This window comes from Talpa europaea (assembly GCF_964194135.1).
Source record: "Talpa europaea genome assembly, chromosome: 9".
NCBI classification, from domain to species: Eukaryota; Metazoa; Chordata; class Mammalia; order Eulipotyphla; family Talpidae; genus Talpa; species Talpa europaea.
In genome coordinates, this window is record NC_140076.1 from 70,547,886 (window position 1) to 70,561,424 (window position 13,539).

Here is a 13,539-nt window from a genome sequence, read left to right on the forward strand (position 1 = left end):
GAAAGAACAGAAAATGAATATCAGTCTGTGCTCTGGGTTCCTGACACCATGGTGATTTCCTAAATGATGAGAGCACTAGGACCATATTTTATTGTAATAATTGATCTTTGACCCCTGCTTCTAATATAGGCTTCAGAAAACCTTTTCACTTCCTGGGTGATGGGCAAATCTTTAGCCCTAATATGGTGACTCTGGGTGGGTTCCTGGATGGGGGCTCATCACCAAAAAGATCAAGTCATGATCAGAATCTTGGAATTTTCATTCCACCCCCCATTATCTTGAGAAGGGAGAAGTGCTTAAAGTGGAGATAATGATCAATCATGCCTATGTGATAAAGCCTCCATAAAAAAATCCCAAAAATATAGGATTCCAAGAGTTTCTGGGTTAGTGAACAAGTGGAGGTTTGGGGAGGCTTGTGCTCCTGATCAGACAAGGAAGTTTTATGACTCTTCCCACCTACCATGTCCTAGTCATCTCTTCCACCTTAATATTGATCTGTATTCTTATCATCTCCTGTTATAATAAACTAATAAACCTTCAATAAGCACTTCCCTGAGTTCTGTGAGACACTCTAGCAAGTTAGTTGAAGCCAAAAAGGGTTTAATTCACTGGAATTTTCCATTTATAGTTGGTTGGTTGGAAATACATGTGATGGGATTACATTAAACTGAGAAGCAAAAGAGACATTAACCAAAACAAAGAGACAAAAGAGACATTAGCAAAACAAAGAAACGCCCCACTGATTGGGAAAAAAAATCTTTGCATTCCATACAACCAACAAAGGACTGATCTTAAAGATATATAAGGAACTCATACAACTCAACAAAAACAAAGTAAACAATCCAGTGAAGAAATGGGCAGAAGAACTTAAAAGACACTTCTCCAAAGAGGAAATGCAAATGGCCAACAGGCATATGAAAAAATGTTTAACATCCCTTATCATCAGGGAAATGCAAATCAAAACCACACTGAGATACCATCTTACACTAGTAAGAATGGCTCATATCAAAAAAAATTAGCAACAACTAATGTTGGCAAGGATGTGGTGGAAAAGGAACTCTCCTTCATTGCTGGTGGGAGTGCAAACTGGTCCAGCCACTTTGGAAATCTGTCTGGAGTTTCCTCAGTCTACTAAAAATGGAGCTACCAAATGACCCAGCAATTCCACTCCTAGGGATCTACCCAAAGGACACAGAAACACTGATTCAAAAAAAATACCTGTACCTCTATGTTTATTGCAGCACTATTTATAAATAGTAAAACCTGGAAACCCAAATGCCCAAAAATAGATGACTGGATCAAGAAGTTGTGGGTATACACATATGAAATATTATTCAGCAATCAAAAAAGATAAACTCATGCTATTCACAGAAATATGGATGGAACTAGAAGGAATCATGCTCAGAAATAAGTCAGAAGGAAAAAGAAATATATCGGATGGTTTCACTTATAGGAGGAATATAGGGGACCCAAATAAGACATCAGGTGAAAAAAATAATAACAGTGCAAAACACAACAACACAAAAACAAACAGACAATTATAAATCAAAGACATCCTGCAGGGAAGAGGGATCAGAGGGAGGGAGGGAAGAGCACAGGGAACTGAGGTGATGGTGCACGGGTGCATTGGTGAAGGAAATTCTACAGGGACTACACCTGAAAGGGAGTTGGGGGAAGCAAACATTGTTTAAAAATGAACAATGATGTAAAAATTATATTTAAAAAAATTTTAATTAAAAAAATGACAATATGGGCTGACAATATGAGACAACATGGGCTTTCGAAGCCCATACACACATCTGAAGTGTGTATGCATGTGTGTTGAGGATCTGAGGCACTCCAGAAAGACAATGCCAGAATTGGGTTAATTTGTAGGACACCCAGTTAATGTCACAGAGAATTGCTTGGTGTGTGGGTGAAAAATCTCCACATATTTGCTGACCAGCAATAGGTGTCCTGGGTGGAGGAAAAGGAGATATGTAGGTAGGGTATAAAGAAACCCACAGCAGGGAAGAATTGGGTTTTTCCCTGCACAGAAGGAAAAGCTGAAAAAAGGGAAAAGTTTTTCCTTTACAAGAAGAAACTTGCCCTACAAAATCACTGGCTGCACCATTATGTGCTAACAAAAATGTGGTGGAGGCCTAACTGTTGACAAAGGGAGGCAGATGCCATTGATGGGATCCTATGCAGTCATGAACATGAGCACAAAGACTGCAGCATCTGGAAAGACACTTTTTATGTAAGGTTGAAATTCTATATGCAAGCCTGCACATGTGCACTCCATGCCATAAATCTCTGCATGGGTTAAGGATTGGAAAGGATTAGGGAAACCATTAAATAGTCCTTGTTTTAAGGTGGTAACTTTTTTTTTTAAGATTTATTTATTTATGCATACAAGAGCTGGGGTACAGGCCAAAGGTACAGTGGTGGGGCGGGAGTGAAAGGATTCACCAGAGACAGTGGGGAACAGCACAGGCAGACCGAGTGAAATACACTGCTGAGGGGAGCAATGGGCAAGATAGAAGAGGTCTGCTGCGCCATGTGGGTTGCTCCCTGGCCTGCAGGGGATTGAACTTGTGCTGCAGAGGCTTCGGGTTGCTTCATAGTGTGGTGCTTAACCCCTTGCGCCACCAAGGAGGCCCCATGGTGGTAACTTTTAAAAAAAAAGCAAGAAGGGGAAGAATCTCAAACTGGGTCTGAAATCCCAGACATGGGAACTGGCCACACCTCAGCAGCAATGGGAACTGGAGAGATGAGTGTGTTAAGTGGCAGAGATGTTAAGCGTCTACACTGGCCCTACAAAAAGTGGGTCTGACATTATCATCTGTCAATGCCTGGTGATAGGGGATTAGAATTATTTAGAAAAAAAGGGAGAAATGTGTGAAAGAAAGGTTATCTCTGAGGGTGAAGGGTTATGCCTACATTCTGGAGGACCCTGAAACTGAAGGACATCAGGACCCAGTGCCCAGCACTGGTCCTTCACTGCACAGGCTATTGCATCTAGACTTACCATTTCTAACCTGCTACTCAACTCCTTCCAACAAGCCTGACAGTAGTCCTAGACCACCTCACGTCCAGAAGGCCAGGAGGCTTTGTGGGCTGGATGAACAGGCTGGCTGTCATGTACTGATGTTGTGTCCCCCCAAATTCATGTGTTGAAATGGTATCTAATCCCCTATGTGATGGCTCTAGAGGTAGGCTTTTGGGAGGTGAGTAGGGTGGAGCCCTCATGAGTGGGATCAGTGCCCTTGTAAGAGGCCCCAGAGAGAACTCTCACATGAGGGCAGGGTAAGAAAGATGGCTATCTATGAACCAGAAAGAGGGTCCTCACCACACTCCAGGTCTGCTGGCATCTTCATTTTGGACTTCCCAGTGTCCAGATTGTGAGAAATAAATTTCTGTTATTGAAGTCACCCATCTAAGGTATTTTGATATAGCAGCTGAAATGGACTAAGACAGCAGCCTCTGATATTGATATTGATCTGAAGAATTGGGTTTTTCCAATTCTCAGAGCATTTCCCCTCCACCCTGAGCATTTTCTTCTTCCAAACTTAGATTCCCCCAAAGCCACGACATATACACCTCACTGCTCCAGCTAAAAGGAACTCAGGGTACCCCACAGACTCTTTAACCAGACTCTTCCTCATGAGAACATTCCTGGGAGAGTTGATGAAGGCAGGCAGTGGATCATGGGCCCCAGCTGGAGGTGGTCCTGACCCAGGATTATGTCCATACTGCCTGAAACTGGAACTAAACACATACAAGGGGGGAGAGGACATGCCCATCCTTCTCACTCCTCTCTTCTGTGGTATCCTGCAAACCCAGGAGAGCCCAGGCCTGATTCTATGTGATCCAAGCAGGTCTTTGCCTCCATCTCAGTAACATTTCTGTCCATCTCTATAAAACAAAGGCAATAACTGCCACCTGCCATATGATGTGAGGTTGCCGTGGAAAAGTTATAAAATTTTAGGGCCTCCCCAGGGCTGCAGCGGTTGAGCGCTGGGTTGCAAAGCTGCCCACAGCCTCTGCAGCGCGAGTTCGATCCCCCGCTGCCGGGGAGGGTCCCACATGGCGCGCAGACCTCTCCTGCCGCCCGCTGCTCCCCTCAGCAGTGTACTTTGTCAGTCTGCCTGCTCTGCTCTCCCCTCTGGCTCTGGTGAATTCTCTCACCCTCCTGCGCTTCTGACTGTACCCAGCGCTTGTATAAATAAATAAATAAATCTTTAAAATTTTTTTTTAACTTATCCTAGACCCTGTGAAGTTCACATTTTATAAGTTCACTATATTCAGAGAGAAATACAGATCTTGACACTGCCTCAGATGATCCAATTTATCAATATACATACATAAATGCCTATAGAACAAGTGCCTATGACCTCCTGCCCATCCCATAGGGCCAAAAATCCTTTAGCTGGATCCCGAGCCATCAATGATCTCTCTAGAACTTGACTCAGCCCTCTCTCATTATCCCTGGGATGATCCTCTACTGGGTTTTACTGTCCTTGTGTCCTCTCATCTTCTTTAGATAACCTTTGAGAACCACCCTCCACTCTTGGCTATTTCTATGCTGGGGGGTTGACCCTATACATGGGCACACATACATACACCTGAGCCTGGCCCACTGGAGAGGCTGCTCCATTGTCTCAGTGACAGAGGTTGGCGCAGGTAATCCATACTGACCAGAGCAGCTAATCCAGAATGGTTGGTTTGGGTATTCCATATTGACCTGGGCAAATAACCTATATTGTTGGTCAGAGTGAATCAGGGTGCTTCAGCTGGGATTGCTGTGAACAAGCAACTCTAAAGCTGAGGTTGTGAGCTGAGAACTGCTGGCAGTCACCATGCCATTTCATGGAAGAATGATGGCAACCTTAAGAAATATGGAGCCAATACCAAGAAACACACAGCCCCGGCACCTCCAGCTGCTCCCAGGACACATTTCCCTGGAGTTCTTGGTTACTCAAGCCAAGCCATTCTCTTTAGTTTAGGCTAATCTGAGTAGGGGTCCTGTCACATTATTAATGGCATATAGAAAGGCTGGCTCTAATGAGCTGATTCTTGGTGAGGTTTGAAGGGTTGTCTCATTCTGAGGACTGTGTTCTAACTGCATGCCCTGGAAGGGGACTTGAAGGCCAAGTGAAAGGTGGTTGCTGAGAAAGACAAGAGGGCCTATGGCTGGGAGGAAGGGTGACAAGGGAGAGCAGAACACCCGGGCACACCTATGGGTTCCAGACCACTACACACAATTTTTGGAGTAATGATCTCCTTGGTCCTCGGAACAGCTGGGCCAGCTGCCTACAGCCCAGCAGCCTCTTCCATGTGCTGGAGCAGGATGAATAACTGCTATGACTCCCTATGCACACTGCAGCATGGGAAAATTTGAAAGCAGGGCCCTTGAGTGCCATCCCCAGCATGGAGGCCACAGCAACCAATCACTTCATGATCAAAACAGCATCTAAAGGGTCAAAAACCATAAACTGCAGAGAATGGAACTGTGCCAGAGAGAATCCCAAACACATCAATCTTGCCTTTGACTGAGGCTGGGTGCAGTGCTGAAGAGCACGACCATGAAGGGAACACAAATGTTGTGGCTGAAAACTGTCCCCACAGCATGGGGCTGGGAAACCCTACAATGGAAAGAGGTATGGGGATGAAGGCTGTGGAAGGTCAATGCCTGTTATTCCCTGGGATAACATTCTTAGAGCACCTGGCTGACACTGTGGTTGCTAACTACAGGCTTCCAGGCTTCCTTCCCCTCAAAGCCACAGTTCTGTTGCAGTGGCAACATACCCAACCTCTAGGGATGAATCAAGATTTGCCAGAGCCTCCTGTGGCAACCCCATAAGTCTTGCCAGAGACAGGATGATGGTGACGGTGGCCCTGGGTCTGGTTGGTGGCTACAAGGGAAGTCTCCTAAGAAGTGGTAGGAGTTTCCCCTTGTCTGAAACAACAAAATTTCTCAAGACAATGGCTCTTCCCTTCTACGTTGACAACTCTTATACGAAGATACATATTTGGAGCTGTGGCAGCCATCTTGAGGAAAGGCCAAGAGAATGGCTGACACTGTCCCACTTGTGACCAAGTCACTGAACTAACCCAGGACCTGCTGCCTGGCTTCCAGGCTTCTCTGGTTATACAAGCTAATTCAATGACTGTATTGTGTTTTTTGGTGTGTCTTTTAACATGTCTATTTTTTTTTTTTTTTGGAGATTTTAAGACAGCGTCTCTTGATTTTAAAAACATTTTAAAGGTTTTTTTCCCCTCTAAACATCATCCCTTGTCTTCCCTTAATCCGTTCTCTCTTGCCCCTCTCTCTTAAAATCTTATTTCGTGTATTCATTTCTGTAGTTTTATAAGCAATTTACTTTGTCAAATCCTCCACTATGTAAATATCCAATGTTTGTCTTTGTCATTCTGACTTGCTTTATTACATATACCTTCCTCAAACTCCTTCCATTTTGCTGTAAATGACTGCATTTCATCTTTCCTTTGCTGTAAATAGCTAAAGAGTATTCCACACTGTGGATCAACCACATCTTCTTGGTCCACTGTTCCACCAATGACTGTAATGTTCATGGTCATTGTAAACAGCAACAACTCAGCAGCAATTCACAGCAGCAGTGACTGTATATTGTTCAAGTGACCACACTCAGGAATTCCGTTACTTGCCATCCAAAGCACACTTACTGACCAATCAATACATTATATTATTTGCTCGTCACCACATGGGTGGCTGTGACCACCCCATGAGGGAAGAGAAGTGGACACTGAGGAGGTCAGGTGACAGGGCTAGTAAGTGGTGGGCCAAAGCCCCAGGCTTCATCTACGCTTTTCTGGTATAAATTCATTCCATTTACAGATTCCTCAACTTCAGGAGCAGGGTTGTAAATCTGCAAAGCCAATAATGTAAAAAATCCAACTCAACAATTCCAAAATAATGTTTGTGAAAGGAACACCCGATTGCTGGCTAGTTCTGCTATTTTTTTTTTTTTAGATTTAGTTATTTATACGAGCACTGGGTACAGTCAGAAGCACAGGAGGGTGAAAGAATTCACCAGAGCCAGAGCGGGGAGAACAGAACAGGCAGACTGACGAAACACACTGCTGAGGGGAACAGAGGGCGCGGCAGGTCTGCACACCCCCCCTCCTTCCCGATAAGCCTTCAAAAGGGCTGTCTTTCCTGATCCTTGGCCTGGATGTGGATCCTGAGGAAAGCTGAAGAGGCCATTATCCTATGGATGCAGAGGGAGAAGATGGAAGGGCCTTGATGCCAAGGGGTGACACGGAGCTGAATCTTAAGTGTCTCTTCTGATAAAATGAGGTTGCTGTGAAACTTACATGTATATGTACGAAACTTGATATGTATAAAGTACTAAGAACAGGACAGTAGTGGGGTCCAAGAGGGAGCTGGGAGGGGATTGAACCGGTGCTGCAGAGGCTGCAGGCAGCTTTGCAGGCGCTCAACCACTGCGCCACCAGGGGAGGCCCTAGTTCTGCTATTATTACAGTGCTTTCCCTAACTGTCATCAGAAAGAGTAGAGAGAAAAGGAGTGTGCCAGGAAGTAAGTGGAAAGAAAGTTTTTGGTTTGGGAGCCAAGAATGTCAAGTTAAGATGTAGTTAGGATCCACACTCTCTCTCGGGTATGCCTCAGGACTCAACAACTGGCATCTTCATTAAAATGGACACCATTGATCAGTCCTGACAAATGACAGACTATCACAGAGGTCGAAAAGGCTACGTTTGATTCTAGGTTTTAGAGTAACTTAACCATTACACAGAGTTGACAGAAGAGGAGAGAAGAGCTTGAAACTTACCATCTCTGGGCTCTTCTTGTTTTCAAACTGATTGGTCTGGGCAATGGAAGACCAACAGCCAACAATAAACCCTCTGTACACTGGAAATGGTCTCTGAATACAATTAAACATTTCTTTAATCCTTACATTATTTTTTTACTGTACTAAGAAAACTATGTACTGTAAAATGTAAGCTTTTGTAATAGTATAACTACAGGTATTTGTAATCAGTACTGTAACTAATCAGGGGCTAATGAACACTGAGACCACCTATTAAAAACAATTAAAGCATAACATCAGATGCATATTTGTCTTTTACAGTTTCAAATAATATTGAAGATACTATCTTTAATGACTGGTTCAGAACTCTTGTTTTTATGTTTAGAAAACTACTTCTTTCATTTTGTACTTTAGGAAGGGTCTTTAATAATCACAAGTTAACATGAATATTCCTTTTTTGTAGCCTCTGTATCTACATTATCAGGCAGATCTACCAGTCCCAAAAAAGTTATTTCACAGTTCTGTTCCCAAGGGAACAAAGACAGTGGGCTCCACATTAACAGTGGCTTTTGTTGGTTTTTAAAAAGACTTTTTTTAAATTTATTTCTGACATTAATGCTATGTGTAGTTGGCAAGAATTTCTCTTCTTCAATTTGGATGTGGTTTCTGCCTCCAAAACTTGAAAACAAGCTTGTTGGTAAAAGTACAAGCTACAGGCACCCTCACATAACTCCTTCAACTCTGAATTTAAAAACCCATCACTGAGAACAAATTAGAACTGAAAAAAAGACATTTGAGTACTTGTGTTCTTTCTTTAAGAGATCTTCAATTCAATATCTGTCCTTCTTACCTAATAGTTTTTAGAAAGTATCTTCCTATCGATGTCCACTCTCACCACTGCTTTTCAATATAATACTGAACTCCTATCCAGAGCAATGAGACAAGAGAAAGACGTACAAGGAATCCAAATAGGAAAAGAAGAGGTCAAACTATCACTATTTGCAGATGATAGGATAATATACATAAAGAACCCCAAAAACTCCACAGAAAAACTAATTCAACTAATCAATCAATTCAGTAAAGTGGCAGGATACAAAATCAACACGCGAAAGTCAGTAGCCTTCCTATACACAAACAATAAATCTGAAGAAGAAGAAATCAAAACAACCATCCCTTTTATTATCAAAACAAAAAAATCAAATACTTGGGAATAAATATAACAAAAGAGGTAAAGGACTTATACAAAGAAAACTATAAAACACTGTTAAAAGAAATAGAAGAAGACACAAAGAAATGGAAAGACATGCCCTGCTCATGGATTGGAAGAATAAACATTATTAAAATGGTGATCCTACCAAAAGCAATTTACAGGTTCAATGCTATTCCAATCAAAATTTCAATGTCATTCTTCAAAGAAATAGAACAATTATTGATGAAATTCATATGGAATCACCAAAAACCCTGAATAGCCAAAGCTCTCCTGAAAAAAAAAGAAGGGAATGGAGGCATCACACTCCCAGACTTCAAACTATACTTCAAAGCCATAATCATCAAAACTGCATGGTATTGGAACAAGAACAGACACACGGACCAATGGAATCGAATAGAAAATCCAGAAATAAACCCACAGATTTATGGTCAACTAATCTTTGACAAAGGAGCAAAGAATATGCATTGGAGCAAAGAAAGTTTGTTCAATAAATGCTGCTGGGAAAACTGGGTCGCTACATGCAAAAGAATGAAGCTTGACCACTACCTCACACCATGCACAAAAAACAACTCAAAATGGATTAAAGAACTAGACATAAGAACTGAAACCATAAAATACATAGAAGGAAATATAGGCGAAACACTACATGACATGCACCTCAAAACATCTTTACAGACACATCACCCAAAGCAGTGATAGTGAAGGCAAAGATAAACAGCCGGGACTACATCAAATTAAAGAGCTTCTGCACAGCAAAAGAGACAATAACAAAAACAAAGAGAAACCCCACCAAATGGGAGAACATTTTTGCACACAACACTAATGATAAAGGACTGATCACAAAAATCTGCAAAGAGCTGATGAGACTCAACAACAACAAAGAAAATAATCCAGTCAAAAAATGGGCAGAAGAGCTAAAAAGAAACTTCTCTGAAGAGGAAAAATGCAAATGGCCAACAGGCATATGAAAAAATGTTCAACATCACTTGTAATCAGGGAAATGCAAATCAAAACTACCATGAGATACTATCTTACACCAGTGAGACTGGCACATATTAAAAAAACTAGCAAAAACAAATGTTGGTGAGGTTGTGGAGAAAAAGGAACTCTTCTGCACTGCTGGTGGGAGTGCAAAATGGTTCCACCACTATGGAGAGCTGTGTGGAGATTTCTTGACCTACTAAACATAGAGCTTCCATAGGATCCAGCAATTCCACTCCTAGGTATTTACCCAAAGGACACAGAAACATCAATTCCAAAGAGCACCTGCACCCCTATGTTTATAGCAGCACTGTTTACAATAGCTAAGCTTTGGAAACAAACCAAATGCCCAAAAATAGATGACTGGATCAAGAAGATGTGGTACATATACACCATGGAATATTTCTCAGCATTCAAAAAAGATAAGCACATGCAATTTGCAGCAACATGGATGGAGCTGGAAGGGATCGTGCTCAGCTAAATAAGCCAGAAAGAAAAAGAAAAATACCGGATGGTCTCACTCATAGCAGGACTCTAGAAAACTTAAATAAGGGACCAGGAAAAAGAATAACTATAAGAAAGTGAAAATCAAAATCAACAAACAACTATGAACCAGAGACACTCTATGGGGGGGTGGGGGGGGAGAGGAGGGATTGGGATCAAAATAAGGGGGTTGTAATTGTATGGGGAATATAAAAATAAAATTTCAATAAAAAAAAGAAAGTATTTTCCTATCTATCTAAAGCCGATTTACCTGCGCTCCTCTCCACACTTCCCACAGCAGCCTCCTTCCTCCCAGCCAGTTCTCAGTGCTACTAGCCAGGCTGGCATTTCCCATCCAGTGACATCCTGGAGAAGAATAGCTACAAGCAGGAAAAGACTGGTGCCCCAGGAGAGAGGAGAGACGCCTTCTCACCAGGTTAACCCAAACAGCCAGCTCAACCCCAACTGCATTCATCCCACTCATGCCCTTGCAGCTAGGAGGGTCCGCTCACAGGGAAAAGGGGCTATGAGAGCTCCAGTTCAGGCTCCGCACACAGCACTTGGTTAGTTAGTAGCACCTGTGTCCTGTGCTAACAGCTGCCTGCTGACTGGTATACAGGATTTCAAGTGTGACTCCCAGGATTCTAAATGTCCCCTTTGCCTTTGTAGCTAAGGGAGGGAGAGAGAACAGTAGGAGAGAGTGGGGGAAGGAAAGAGGGAGAGAATAAGAGGGTAGGGGAGGGAGGGAGGGAGGGAGGGAGGGAGAGGGAGAGGGAGAGAGAGAGACAGAGACAGAGACAGAGAGACAGAGAGACAGAGAGACAGAGAGAGAGAGAACACAGCCCCAAAAACTCACTGAAGCACCACAGATCACCCAAGTCAAGTCAGAACCACAGGAAAAGGCATGATAAAGCCACAGTAGTGTCTGCCTCAGGACTTGCGGATCAATACTTATCAGCAATAGCTGCTTGCCCAGCACTGCTTCCTCAACCCCCACCATCCTAGCCCACCTCCACTCCACCTAATAGAATGGAGACAATTTCTAAGTTCCTTGTAAAAGGTTTTACATGGATTCCTGATTTACTCAATCAAGGCCTGTGGTTTATATTTACTAAGTAATAGGGGCCTCCTATTAAAAAGAACACCCACAGTTAAAGCACAAACAGGTAGAAATTTTACTGGCCTTCCATAAATCAATTCAACATCCTGGTCTCTAGGCACTTGCCAAAAGATAATGGGCCCCAATTACCAAACAAACCATCACCACCAGGTGCCAGCAGGTTTTTGGAGAAATTTCTGAAGTCCATAGGCACTTTCATGGGGAAAATGAAGCCGTAATTAAACCCAAAGCGAGACACAAAAAGAGATGTAATGCTGGTTTAAATTAAAGTGACTAAAAAATAGGTCTGGGGAACAAGAAGGCATGATGCAGTCTCTCTTCTCATTCCCCAAAAGATTCCAAGTTAACTCAACAATGGACCCACAACACAAAATATTAATAAACATCACAGCTTGGCACAATTTTGGAGAACTGATGGTACCAGGTCTGCCCTCCTTCTCCTCTGCCTCAAAGCACTGGCACTTTCCAATACAGCAGGTGAGGCTGGAAAGTCACCTTTCCCAGCAGGTGAGAAGGATTGCTGGGCTAGGGAGGCCCACAGCAAGGGGAGCTCTGTTTTAGTTCAATGGGAAGGAGCACACACTTGAAGGCTTTGAGGTCCTAACGGCGGCACCTGCTTCGAAGACACAGAAGCAACTTAAAAGAAGTGTCAGTCTCAAATAACACTTGCAACAAGCACAAGAAAAGTCAGGATGTCTGCACATCCTGAAAACAAAATCCGGGTTTTTGATCCGGCTGTGCTTTCTCCCCCTCAAGCTTCCCCAGGCTCTGCGAGGATCCCCTCAGGTTCGGGTCTCAGTCACTGGGCAGCAGCCCTCTAGTACATTATCTCCAGGACGGCGCTGCTCTGAAACGAATGTTCTAGGGTAGAGGTTAAACAGATCCATCCTGGGGCCTTGGCCCACCGATCTGTAAGAGGTTTCCCTCCAACCTAGCCGCCTCCGGGGGCCCTCGGCCTCCCCGGGTATACCCGCTGGCGAATCACCAGCCACTTCCCGCAGGAACCTCGTCGGGATCCCGGCCCGGCACTGATGGAGCGCCGGGAGCGCACCGCAGGCGGGAAGCGGCCGGTCAGAGCACACACCCGGGGCAGTTGGCCTCTAAAGCTGTTATTTCTAAGTCTGAAATCTCCCCTCTCCCTCCCCGAGTTCGTTCCAGAGACGGCCTTTTTAAACTGGCGTCTCCCGCGGCCGACGGCTTTGGAACGCGACCCCAAGGGTGGGGCGGGACTGCTGGACACTCCCGGAGGCTGACCCGCCGCCTCCACCTCCTGGGCAGGCCGCGGGGAAGGGCTCGCGCGCGCAGAGCCGGCGGGCGACCCCGTCTCAAAGGGAGGGCCTCACTGCCCCGGCTCTTCGCGCCCGACGACCCCCAACTCGCCGCCCTCTCCGCCCGGGCGCCGCCCGCGCCTCACCTCACGCAGCAGGCGCTCCAGGTGCGGCTCGGCCCAGGCGGCCAGGGCGTCCGGCGGCCCCGCGCGCCGCAGCAGCTCCCGCTCCTCCTCGAGCGCCGCCACCCGGCCCCGCAGCGCGGCCGCCTGGGCGCCCAGCAGCAGGCAGGCGACCGCCGAGCCCACGGAGAGCAGCAGGCACAGCGCGCTCACGGGCCAGGCCCCGGGCGCCGTCGCGGGGCGCTCCCGGCTGCCGCCCGCCGCCGTGCCGCCTTTGCGCGCGTCGCCTCCCGCCAGCTCTCCCCGGCTCATGGCGCGCTCGTCGCGCGTGGGTTCTCCGAGGGGGCGGTACGCAGCTGGGGCCGCAGACTGAGAGCGCGAGGAGCCGAAGGCAGAGCCCGGGGCGCGCGGTCAGGCGGGCGCGAGGCTTGGCCTCCGGGCAGTAGCGGATTGCGGCGCACGCCCCCTCCGCCGCAGGCAGCTCCGCCGCCGCGGCCACTTTGGGCAGTTTCCTCTATGCAAATAGACCCTACCAGAAAAGGAGCCGGGACCCACCCAGGG

The 13,539-nt window shown here is 45.5% G+C and overlaps 1 protein-coding gene across 1 annotated transcript in view; it reads right to left on the bottom strand.

The window, feature by feature from the left end:
* The window catches only part of COL23A1 (collagen type XXIII alpha 1 chain), a gene marked incomplete at both ends in the record, with an annotated part of 392,542 nt that extends 379,252 nt beyond the window's left edge, over positions 1-13,290 (bottom strand). The window contains one exon of the mRNA XM_084242375.1: positions 13,003-13,290. Coding sequence (XP_084098501.1) covers positions 13,003-13,290 — 288 coding nt within the window. The remainder of the gene's footprint in view (positions 1-13,002) is intronic.
* Between the last annotated feature and the right edge of the window lie 249 nt (positions 13,291-13,539).